This window comes from Frieseomelitta varia, unplaced genomic scaffold, assembly GCF_011392965.1.
Source record: "Frieseomelitta varia isolate USP_RPSP 00005682 unplaced genomic scaffold, Fvar_1.2 scaffold_737, whole genome shotgun sequence".
Classification (NCBI taxonomy): Eukaryota; Metazoa; Arthropoda; class Insecta; order Hymenoptera; family Apidae; genus Frieseomelitta; species Frieseomelitta varia.
The window spans coordinates 166,154-179,377 of record NW_025110520.1 but is presented as its reverse complement, the minus strand read 5'-3'; the positions used below and the strand labels follow the sequence as shown (position 1 = coordinate 179,377).

The 13,224-nt window shown below is 38.9% G+C and overlaps 1 protein-coding gene across 1 annotated transcript; it reads left to right on the top strand.

Annotated features, from left to right (window-relative positions):
* Positions 1 to 9,469: 9,469 nt before the first annotated feature.
* Positions 9,470 to 10,782, top strand: LOC122535565 (transcription factor Sp8-like). Its single transcript, XM_043667224.1, has 2 exons — positions 9,470 to 9,474; positions 9,736 to 10,782. The coding sequence occupies exon 2, from the start codon at positions 9,736 to 9,738 to the stop codon at positions 10,618 to 10,620; it is 885 nt and encodes a 294-aa protein (XP_043523159.1). The 5' UTR covers positions 9,470 to 9,474; the 3' UTR covers positions 10,621 to 10,782.
* Positions 10,783 to 13,224: the final 2,442 nt, after the last annotated feature.

The window sequence follows — 13,224 nt, the reverse complement described above, 5'->3', positions numbered from 1 at the left end:
ATTCTCGAGACATCGATTTCCTAGGGATGGCATATGTATTGCATAAATTCTCTATGTTAAAGTTATATCTTTGTTCAATTTCCACTTGGTATCATTCTGTCTCGTTTCATTCCGATATCTCTATTTTCTGTAACTAATATTTACGTTTCTAGGAACTTTTGTAATGCATTACAAACCGTAATATTTCTCTAGCAAGTAACCAATCGCATTCTACTACGTTTGTACACATTGTACGCAGTGAAAAGTTACCAGACGATTCAAATTTGTGGCGGTATTTCGATTCTTCTGCCAGTTTCTTTTTTAAATTAAAAAGAATATTAACAATGTATAGATGCGAATACCTGCAAAACTAATTCTATATATAACATTTTTAATCAGGATCGTTTTTTTTCTGTGCAAAAATAATATGACTTATATTTTTTAGATAAATATTTGAGAAATACCACTAACTCTATCAATGTTATTATAAAATATTCGTTTTGTAATCTTCGATTTACAAAATCCATTATTAATTTCAGTCAAGTGTTATACCATAAATCTGTTAATAAAACTGAAAGCACATTCTAAGTAGGTCCGGTAGATTCCCTTTTATGAACTATAATTCTTTTCCTATTTAAATTCATTCCTTTTCGGAATATTTTATTGCGGAAATATACAATAAAATAATAAACGGTAACACAATGGAAAAAATTAATTAATGAATACACAGAGAACGACAATAAATCAATTCTTCAGATATTTTACTTCATATTCTGCTTTTCGACTAAAATTTTAGTGTTCAAATAAACCTAACGTAATGTCTCCCACTTTTCATAAATACAATAACTACATTATAACAATAATACAATAGCTGTACACTATAACTTGAACATATAATCATGAAGAGGTTGACAGCTGAACATTTAAACCATGCCTTCATATCATAATCAACGAAATCCAATTTTTCCATTTCGGTTTATTGTACAGATTTCTCGTTCCTTTCTCGTACTTTTCTCGTACCACGAACCTTTCTAAATTTCACATGTTATTGATCGATTGCAACGTACAGTTAGTCGAGTATCTTCCCTTTCTGTGCGCTTAAAATAAATTCGATCGACAATTAATTTAAATTGTATTAGTTCAGGTTGCATCGATGTAACGAAAGCTTCTGGATGTGTCTGCTCGACCAGGTATAGCACATATGCACTCGCTTGACATAAGTTTCCGTCAATAGCCTGGCTAGAATAGGCAGTCGGAATGACTTTGAATTCGTAGAGGCCTTTATACCTTTCTGTTGCCGACGTTTTTAGTCCTCTCTGCAGGGGTAGACTGCGAGGAGGACAGGGGTGTATTTCGAATGTGCCGATGTCAATCTTGTATCTGAATGGGCCAGCCGCACGTTCGTAACAGCTTGTCAAATAGTTGCTCGTGGATTTCGTCGAAGTTCTTACGACAAGTACGAAATTTCGACTGCACATTTTTATACGCGTGTAGATACAAGTGTCGATACAAATTGACTTGACGTAGATCATGATTAACGCGCCAGGGTGACACTTATTTGCCGGTGTCTCTTTGATACTGGACCGGGTGCACCGCTGGATACTAGTTGTACAAACGAGTCTGTTGAAAGATAAAACCACACAATACATGGGGCTCCACATTCGACGAATATCTCCCTTCCGAGAAAAACTGACGCGAGCTTCGGGGGCGGCACTGACCTTTGCCGCGACAAAACGTGCCGACTTTTCCCTAAAAACAGGAATATTCGAATAGACACACTTGTGCAGAGACACGTAACTAGAGAATTTTTTATTTTTGATCTTTCTTCGTGACGAATACCAAATTTATCTATAGTTATTTTATTATCTATAGTTATTTTGATCTTTCTTCGTGACGAATACCAAATTTATCCATATTTATCTATAGTTATTTATCTCTGCTTAAATTTTTTTTTTAAATAAATAGATAATATCTGTAGGGTAATTATTAAAAAATCATTGAAATCGGTGTGACCCTCCCTTTTCCCCTTTCTAAATAATTACCATCTGTAGTGGTAGTTTAGTAGAAAAAACTTTTGTGGAAGCTAAATAAAAAGAACAATTTTGAAAACATGAAAACACATAGGATTAATTGACAGCCATCGGTGAATTAATTGTATTCCATTCTTATAGTCGTTTAATTCTAACTCTACTTGTGATTTTCAACATAACACATTCAGCACGTGATAGGAGTTCAAATTCATATATGGTTCCAATCAACGAAAGTTCATTTAATTAGATACCAGCCAAGATTGGAGTTCTATTGGAAAGTTTTTTTTTTCGATAGATCATTCAAAAAGTTGGAAGAAAAAAAAAAATAATTCTGTAGAAAGTCACGGGATGTTCGCGAAATCATTAATTTTATATCAAAGATCCTTTTTACGATTTTACCTGGAACAACGTGGGTCTCTGAAAGGAAGCAATTATCCATTTTACTTGACATGGGGTGTATACGGGTGCTAGACTTGTTTGATCAGTTCGGCCATCCGCGGTCGTTTGGGTTTCTCGTGATTCGTTCCCGAAGGTTGCCACACAAATCATATTCTCAGTCGGTCTCGTAGTCCAGAATCCTCTCGTTTTTCTTTTTGACTTTCGTCGATTCTATCGTCGCACCAGGACCCGCGCCACCCTTGCAACAAAAATGGTCGGTCGGCACGATTGAGACAATAGAGAAACCATCGACTCGCTGCCTGCTAATTAAAATCTATCGGTGAAAGACGAGCCGACGAAGGGTGAACATCGAACCATTTTTTTTTTTTTTTCTCCTCGAACTACAGTCGCTTTCCGCCAATGTGTCCCTTTTCATGTTCACGCCGGCCATTTTGACTGCTTTGAAGCTTTATAGGATACCTCAGGGAAACATAGTGACTGAAAAAGTAAAAGAAATTAAAGCAAACGCGATAGCACGTAAAGTGACAATTGACCGATCATTTTGCGGTTTATTTGACTAGTGAATTTAGTTAATTTCAAATAATTTTGTTTCGTAAATTTATGTACAATATTTAGATGGTCGATTATAAGAAATTTTAAAGAGCACAGAAATCGGACAACATGAAAAAAATATATAAAAAGTGCAAGCTAGAACTCTCTCTGTAATAAATAAAAATGATGAAAAATTTAATTGTATTATTATAGATATAAATCTGCAGTCTAGCAGTTAATCTTCTTATGATTTAATCTATAACAATTTTGACTACATTAACTTTCGACCATTTACTCTAGATAATTGGCTAAAGGTTTTAAAATCCTTAGTTCCTATGGCTATTTAACGTGAGGGCTATTTCATTTAATACGATTTACTTCATTTAATAAGAAGTCGTCTGTTGTATTTCTTTATTATTCTTCATCTGGAAACCTTATTGTTAGCCGGTCGTCAAATTTCTGGAAATTTTTCAACGTTGCTGACTTGTGCACTTGCACAATTGTCTATTGATTCGGCACGATCACAAAGTGCCGAGTCGTTGCGTAATGAATCCGCAATATAATGTGACGCGGCTCCCTTTGAACGCTCGATATTCTCACGGGTCCTATGAGGTACCTCGAGGTTGCTCCCTGATTCTGGTTCTTATTCTATCGTTTCTCTCCTCTTTTTCTCTTCTTTTTTCATCTCGGGCGCAACAGGTCGTATTGTGACGTGGGTGTCATTCCCTTCGAACAGAATTGGCGGTGAGAGGACCCCTTCGGCTCGATTCTTACGATTCTTTCTAGAACGGAGCACAAATTTATGGACTTGGGACTCGTCGTTTTCGAACAGGTACATGCTTTCCTCTTGTTCTCGCACCTTGCACACCGTTAATTCGTCCCCTCAGAAATGTGTCTTCGGCGTCTTTGATAGTCTGGAAACAAACGTGGTGGACTAGGCTTAAAATGACGTAGGTTAAGTAATAATTTCAATTTTTGATCTTTACGAACTTTCCCCTACCTATAAATATAATTTATTATCATTTAATCGAATAAAATTATTGTAATTTAAGAGAAGTTAAAATACTCAATTTTTCCAATTCTTAGTGAAATTCTGAGACTTTTGAGCAACGGTGTACACCAACGCCGATGTTCAACCATAATAAATGATTATCGTAACGCAACCATAACCTCCTTGTACGCTACTACAACGCTTCCCTTAGTCAAGTGATTAATGATGATACACTGTTTGCTATCCATTCGTCTGGGCCTGAACAGGCCAAAACACACTAATCAGACTATGAAACGTAAAATGTTACTCAAACAGATTCCAAAACGATAGATTTACTTTCACCAGGTATTAACTTTCAAAACTCCTCGGTAGTATAAAATTTCAATTGAGCTTTCATAGTTTTTTTTTTTTTTTTTTTTTTTATATTAGCTGTTTTCTTTAATATTGAGCTTCCTTTTTCATATTAGCTCCATAGGTAAATATTAGCTAGCCAAATACTGGGCTGGTGACTTCAGGCTGCTCAGACTGTTTACATAGAAGGTGATTAGCGATCTTCAGCACACCTCGTAATCTCTTGTTTATGGTCTTGTAATCCTAACCCGATTACCAGCAATGCGCAAGTTAGACAGGTCCGACTAATCTTGTTCCGTGGCAAGGTGCACGATCCGATCACCCTCGAAATGGGCCTTCTTCCCTTAAAAAGAGAAAGAGAGAGAAAGAGAAAAGTCGTGAGCGACCACGTTACACCGATCATCGTGTGAAAACTGCAAAGTCCCGCTCCATTAGCTCCGAAGACTAGTTCCATTGTCGGGATCTATTGTCGGGGAACGTGGCTTCGTCTCTTTCTTCCTCTTTCCCTTTTCTCGTTTCTCTCTCAACGGTCCTCGTCTTTTTTTCTTCTCTTCTTCTTCTTCTTCTTCCTCCTCCTCCTCCTTCTCCTCTCCTTCTTTCTCCTTCACCATCTCCTTCACGTTTTCTTCCAGATCCGAGCATAAGTTAGAAGACCCGTCAAGACTAGTGACCTGCTGATCCCGATGTTGCTTCCTTCGGTCAGGTAAATCGCGTATAAAATTGACCCGTAGTGTGGAAGAAAAGGTCCGACCTCTAATGACGTTCTCAGCGAACGGGCCATCATGATCATCATCAGGGAAAATGCCTTTGAGTCATCACCGAGTCAGGCCAGCGCGAAGGCGCCATTTGGAATTGTAGAAAAACCCAGAAACGAAAAAATGGATTTCCAGGGCGAATGTAAAAAGCAAAGTATATCACCGTAATTTTTAATGTTCACATTCGTGTTGTTACAGAACTGTTTATCGCTTTTAACTGTTTAATTATAAAAGTTCGATGAATTATAGTAGCGTTAAAAAGCGTTTCCGAGAATATTAACTGCCGTACGCGATACTATAGCTTTTTAGAAAAGAGAGCCGAAAGACTTACTGCCCGAAAGAAATATGTTACGGGACTCTCTTCGTACGAAATAAACGCCGCCTGGCATTTTTCTCAACTCGTACGATCGACGAACGGAAACTGTTGTTTCACGTGCGCGCGTAAATCCCGGGAGAATATGAAAAATCGGGAGGACAAGACGACTTCTTATTGCAGGCTGTCCAAGTCTGACCTGCGTCCTTTTGATTTGCATCGGTCCATCGCTTCTGAATGTTTCCCGAAGACGCAAAGCTTTCGCAGAAATATCTGGAATGCACAAAACGTACTTTACACCCCCGCAGGCCCTACCGTTTACCGATTTGATACACTCCACAAGTGTCCGCGCTTGCAGTCTCGATCGTCAATCAGAGTAGTAAATTTTTCGAAAAATTTAGTCAGCTAGCGTACGGTGGCCTGCGTATGTAATTTTAAATACTTAAAAACAGAGAAAGACGGTGACAGTGTGTGGATTTTAATTAATTTAAATTAATTGTGTGCCTGAGAACAAAATATTTCTCATTTATGATACGCTTTGAACGAGATATCTCGCAACGCAGTATGATCATTCGTACATGACGCTTGACACGAGATACGTATAACGCACGATTTTGCATTTCAATCAGAATTCGAGGTATCTCGTTTAATTATTCGAATAAAAATTAAAGTCCTCGTCTATATATATAAAAATGTCTTGTTTTTATAAATTTCTAAATGTCACACCTATGTGAAACGCCATTGATTTTACAGCAAGTAACAGAAAAATTAAGTGAAAAGGTGTATTCAGTGCTCGAAGAATATTAACACCATCCTTAATTTCATCTAAAGGAAAAAGAATCCTGTCATTGAAGGAATGTACCGAGTCATGTGAAAGCTGCATTGATGAAACATGTATTTCAAACACGTATAATTAGCAACAACAATGACTTAATATTTGCAAGAAAGCGTGTGAACCTGCGCATTCCATTCCGAGCAATGATTGATCACTTAATGAATAATGAGTAACACAGAATCATTTGCATCAATGCACTATAAATCATTATTTCGTTTAATCACAAGGTAAATAGTACGTAATAGTATGTAAGTGACCTCTCGTAACAAGTGTAGATACGAGCATCTTAAATTTCGCAATAATCGCGGAAGGAGGTGGGAACGAACTTTAGGAAAGAATGTTCATCCGTCATGGGGATAATCATCCGCGTGGGAGTACTGTTTACCGTTGGAATAATTTACCCCTAACTGAGATGTTAAGCGGCTTATTAGGGGACAATGGCAGAGCAGAAGGAAGTAAAGGGCTGCTCGGGGCGTGCCTTCCACTTTTCATCTTTTTACTGCGATACTGTGTTACAAGATTTACAACAACGTTACAGTTGCAACTCTCGGCTGGACATATGTCAGACACTGCCGTCTGATTTCTATGCGTATTATATTTTTGGCAATACGACGCTTTTGACGAGTATGACAAATCCCCGGAGAGATCGAGGATGGTCACTGAAAAATATTTTGGATGATGGATGGTGTCTGGTTGTTTCTCTGTACACGTGATGCCAGATAGCATTCCCTTCGTCCCGGAAAATAATAATCTCTTTCCGGTATGCACGTGACGCATCAGTGATGCGTTTAGTGATTTGGACCTTGACCACGTTATCCTGGACAGTTTATCGGAATTTGACGAATGCCTTGTAAAAATAATGAAGGATTTTTTTACGGGCTTGTGAAAGAACTTCCGTATTGACTTTGAAGGCGTGCCATTTTGTTGTTCATCATTTTGTCCTTCATCATCTGTCAATAGTGAAGTTAATATTATCGAGACAAGTTGGTGCTTTAAAGCTGAACAAACAGATTTGAGATACGGAGTGGAAGATCGTTCGATAAAAATTTGTGCACACAACACTTTGAGAAACAAGATGGACATACAAACTAATAATGCATGTTGGTGTAAATAATACTTACTGTATTAATACCGACAAATGTCTCTGCTAATACCGGATAGTACAAACAAAATCACAATAGTACAAAAAAAAAAAAAAGAAAAAAATAATCATCTACGAAATATTCGTTTACTGGAAGAAATTGTTATTTCCTTTAAAGATTTTAATGTGCTCTAAACTTTTGGACCGAGAGATATGTTTGCGACGATCGAGAATGGGGAACGTTGACAGAAGACAGCGGGTAGTCAAACTGTCTCACTTTGGAAACTGTCTCACTTTTCTTTACGCGCCGAGTGCAACGATTTTCTTTCATCCTTGCGCCAACAGATTTGTCGCTGTACCTGCAGAAAACTTCTACATGCATTGTGTGTTCGGCAGAACGCAATAATGGTGCCTATCTGGCAGTGATCGGTAGCACAAAAGCGTCGTCACTTTGTCTTGCCAATGATCGTTTTACGACCATTACAAACCGACACTTTGTTCGGCTTGTGTAACTCGTTTCCAGTCGGTATTGTGAAGGCGATGTTCTAGCAGATTTATGGATACGACGTACGTCGCATGCAGCAGCTTGAGAAACTCTTGGTCTCTGCGTTATCACGCAGGGTTTCTTCACGCTTTGATACGTCTTTGCAAATCTCGTTGGTTTCTGTTCCGCCGTTAAATACTAAGAACTTCACTTGGCCACTGTAAGTTTGCGTGATGAATTTGGTAGTTCCTGCGTAATTTCTTTGCGAGCTACTCTCAGTTACTGGCAGTGTTAAATAGAAAATAAAGAGCTGGATGATTTTGTCAGTTTGACGAATTGAACATTGAAAAGAAAAATTAAAAAAAAAAACTGGCTGATTTTATCAATTCCATAGAATGTCATTTTTCTGCAAGAAAATTACGTTGCTGTCGATTGTCAAATATTAAAATAACAAGAAAACGTAAAAAGTTTTAAAAATTGGTTCGTGAAAATGTAATTGCTCAACGTAAGATAAAATACAACTTTTTTGCCGTGGTATAATTGCGATAACGTGCATCGCAATGGAAGAAACGTTCGGCATGCAGCGCTGCTAATTAAACTGAAATGCCTTATCCGCTAATTAAATATGAACGGTTAAAGCTTATTCCACCTACCGTTTCTACCGATAATTATTACTCTCTAGATCGACTGCTCCTCGAATCTTGGGCGGTCTGGTGCAACAATTCTATCCGCTGGTCAACGATTGCTATTTAAAAAGATCTGCAACGTCCGCTGGTCAAGTGGACGAATTCGAGAAACATTTCTTCACCAAACCAAATAACTATCCGAATATTCCACATGAGAATGGAATTTATATATATGTTTTATATATGTTATAAACTAAAATGTGTTTAAACGTAAAGTGAAAGGACGTGACCGAGACGAGATACTTCATTCGTAAAATACAGAATAAATTATGTAAATGAATCACGCAAATGCAATCACAATTCGTACAAAGTATCAATAGCGTCTTACTATCAATTGGGATGAAACAACCGTTATGTTTATTTTGTGACGAGTCACAGAACGTCGGAAGAATACGATTGGATTCTCCATAGCATGAGGCAGCCCTCAGGGACGACTACAAAAGGTGCGTAGCCTCGATCCTCGATCCTCTATCCTTGGAACGCAGGGTTGATTTATGAGTGAGTAGAGGGGAGGGCGCATGCGTACAAGGCCGCAAGATTCACTGGGGTCTATCCCCACTTCCGTAGAGAAACCCGGCAGAGCATTCAGCCTCCTCCCTTCGACGGTTCCTTGTCCACTCGGTTATTAAAACCGATGCGACACAGTCGGCAACCGGTAATTATCAAAGCAGCACACGCTTCGTTCCCGATACGTTGTTACACAGTTTTCTTGTCCTGTTTCTGTTTGGTTTTTTGTTTTCATTGTCGTTCTGCACCGTCGTGGCCAATCAGTGACCGATCAAGACCCACGGAAATACCTCGTCTTCGAGCTTGCCTCGCAAGCACGCGAAAATTAGCACCAGAGTCGATCGGTGACTGTGAACGGGACGGAGGATCTAACAGGAGTGATAAGTAATGCAAAACACACAGGTCCGTAACAACGATTCTGCATATAGCGGTGAAATTCAAGTGTCAGTTGAGTGAAGATTATTTCCCGTCAGTCAACGTGAAAAGGGAGTAAAGAACGCGAAGAACGCGCTAACGAAAAACGATAGTTCTGGTTAGTTTCTCTCAACTCCCTCAAGTTCAACTTTCAATTTTAGCCTCGGAATTGGAGTTTCATTACACAGCTCTCCTTCGCTGCATCAAAGATTTATATCAGTGAATCTTCAAATAATGACATCGACACACGACAAATTGTTAATTTGAAATTAAATAGGCGAAACACGGCTGTCTGAACGATCCGTTTCGAGGATCGGAAGATACCGTATCCGCGCTTTCACGGAGCTTCAAATTCATTTCAATTTTATTCATATTACAGATGTGTCTTCCAAAAGTGTCACCAGTGCCAGGTATGACGCCCATGTCCGACCTGTCAATGCAGCTACACCAACCTGTTACCGTCGATTACGGAACCTCTAGTATCCATTATCAGTCTTACAACGTCGATAATGGATACTCGAGGCCGACATTGAGGAATCATCATTTTCAAAGTAGCCAACCGAGCTACTGGTACCCTGGAACCTCGAATCACAGCTATATTACAGAGGCTTTAACGCCGCCGGTGTATACGGTCGCGAGTGGTTCCACTTCATGGACGGCACAGAGCCATTTTACGGAAGCTCAGCTCGCAAATGTACAAGTTCAACATTACGCTCTACCGCCAAGTCCACCGGACGTTCCGCTAAGCCCTCATGATCATTGCTCGACCTATCAGTGGCCACTCACTTCGCCGGATCATCACTTCCTGACAGCGGAAGATCCAGCAAGGTCTGGCAGGAAGTGTATTAGATGCCGTTGTCCGAATTGTCAGACGGACAGTGGAGCTCATTCGGGAGTGGACGGCAAGAGGCAGCATGTTTGCCACGTACCAGGATGCGGCAAAGTGTACGGCAAAACTTCTCACTTGAAGGCACATTTGAGATGGCATAGTGGCGAACGACCTTTCATCTGCAACTGGATGCTCTGCGGCAAGAAGTTCACCAGGAGTGACGAATTGCAGCGTCACCTGCGAACGCACACCGGGGAGAAGAGATTCGCGTGTTCCACGTGCGACAAGAGGTTCATGAGGAGCGATCATCTGACGAAACACATGAAAACCCACGAGAAGCAAAAAAGGAAGAAGGAGTCAAATAAAGAGAACTTACCAAAGGCGCAAACACACAGCTCGTATCATTCCGCTGTCGGATCGTACATCATGAGTTAAGATCTCTGCATTTGAAAAGCTGCTGGACGTTTCTATAGATGGTATAGTGCAAAAGTATAAGAAACAAGCCTGTTTAAAAAATGATGTAGGAACCAAATTGGCTTAATTCTGTGTATTATATCCGTCCTGTAAATAATTCTGTTTGGAAAGTTTTTTATAATTATTTTATAATTATTTTATTGTAGGGTGATTAACTCTACCTATAATAGTTTGAAAAGTTTTTTATAATTATTTTATAATATAATATAATATAATATAATATAATAATTATTTTATAATTTTTATTGTAAGGTGATTAACTCTACCTATAATAGTTTGGAAAGTTTTTTATAATTATTTTATAATTATTTTATTGTAGGATGATTAACTCTGCCTATAATAGCTAAATAAGCCAAAAAGGATCTCGCATTGTTTTGGCGGCAGAGAATGGAAGGTATACATTACTTGATTCAAAGGAGTAAATTACACCAGTAGATAGATTTTTTTCAATGCAATATTCATCAAGTGTCTTTTTTGTAAAATAGCAATGTATATTTTAACGCAGTAGATGTTTAACCGTATCAACAAGCGACATCAAAGTTCCGAAAAATACAAACTTGAAAAAAGTTTTCTTCCCGATTTTCATTCTGCCATATTCTGTTTGCTCCTTCACCAGAAATGTTTTCCTTTAATTTTCCTAAACTTGTTGAGGACAATAATAAATGAGAGTACAATTAATATAACGAGTCTAATAAAATTAATATAACGAATAAATAATCAACTGTATTGCATTCAACTACGCGATACATACTGTGCGACGATCGAACAATAACAATGAACAATAGCTCGCGTGCTAACGAGATCATCCATATTGTCTCTTTCCTTCTGAGGCAAATGATCCCGTCAGCATCTCCAACGTTCATGGGCATAACGATCTTTTAATATCTTTCTCCTCCAAGAAAGAATAGATAGAAAAATATTTAAATAGAAATGTTCAAACTGATTCACCTGGATTGTAGAATTACATATGTAACGTGTAATATATAGTGTAAGTTAATTACATATGTAATATGTATAAATTAATAATTTGTTGTACATTGTTTCGGTTCGATAGACCGAGCAATATATGCGATTTGAGGCGGATAGCGATCGTGTGGCGAGTTGGTACGATTTCGATCGAAGGATCGAAGATCACGTTACTCTATGATGTATAATTGATTACCTACTTGTAACTGATTAATAATTAATTAATTTCTAATCTCTATTTCACGCGAGCCAGTTTTATATGATTTTGTTTTCCATCATTTCCAGGCAATCATTTTATGGCTCGTTTGATTTTCCTAATGTAAGTCAGGTAAAGTTACGCAATTGGAGCATCGACCGAACGATAGAGGTTAATCGTTCCTGGAAGATAACAAACATAACAGGCTCGAGGTCGGGAAAGAAAACAATAGATGTGTACGACAGAGCAACCGTGACAGTGCGTGGCAGACGTTAGAACTTTTTGCCGATGTGAAAAAAACGAACTGTTGCCCTTGGCTACATGTGATTAAAAATAAGGTAATGAATTTCTTCATGCAAGCAAAAAGTGCAAATTGTCTTTTTTGTAGAAAATTCTGGACGCAATTACGTAACGTAGTTTCATATCGCGATTGTTCATACATAAAAACTAAAATAATTATATATTTTTACGCATATACATAATAATATATACATATATATGATACGTATGTGTTATATGCAATTAAGTTATATAATAGGGATGACAAAAAAAGAAGATATGACATTCATTTTATCTGTATTTTTAGCAACGTTGAATTCAGTGCTTCAGTTAATCCAGTTCCTAGTTCGAGGCGACACGTTACCGGAGCCTCGATTTACCGTGGAAATTCACATAATAACGAATCATCCCCTTGTCGTATATCAAGTTCCTCTCTGACATCTTCCTGTCATACGATACACGAGTCCCGCCCAAGGAGCACAATACACCAGAATCCAGCCCTTCGCATGTCCTCGATGATTTCCTACCTGGCAGGTGTTTCAATGAAGAAAGAAAGAAAGAGAAAAAAATATATCATTTCACGGAAACTACCCCGGAATGTCTCGATCGCAACGAAGAGACCTACATGTTTTTTTTTTTTTCCTTTTTATCAAACGATGAGTAAAATTCTCCAAAGACACGCACAAGCGGGGATGACGAGGAACGAGGAGCTCACTTCTGCACTCCGCGGACGTTTCAAAAGTCTCGAGGAAGGCAATTCCTCGAGGGAAATCCTCGAATTTACGATACGGCACTGTGACGGCCCGTTTCATTCGTATTCGTGCCAAGAGATGGCTGCACGGTGAATGGAAAAAGCCCGCGTAGCCCTATTAAAGGGGCGGCGCGCTGTAGCCCCGTAGCCCCGTTGCCCCGGCAAGGATTCATGGCTGGCACCGTGTAGTAGAGGTAGAGGCAAAAGAGGCAGACGCGATGATAGAGGTAGGAAGAATCGCTCGCACGCGAGAGAGAGGGAGAGCTAGATGGCACGGAGGACAGATAAGACGGAGTGAGAGAGAGAGAGAGAGAGAGAGAGAGAGAGAGAGAGAGAGAGAGAGAGAGAGAGAGAGAGAGAGAGAGAGAGAGAG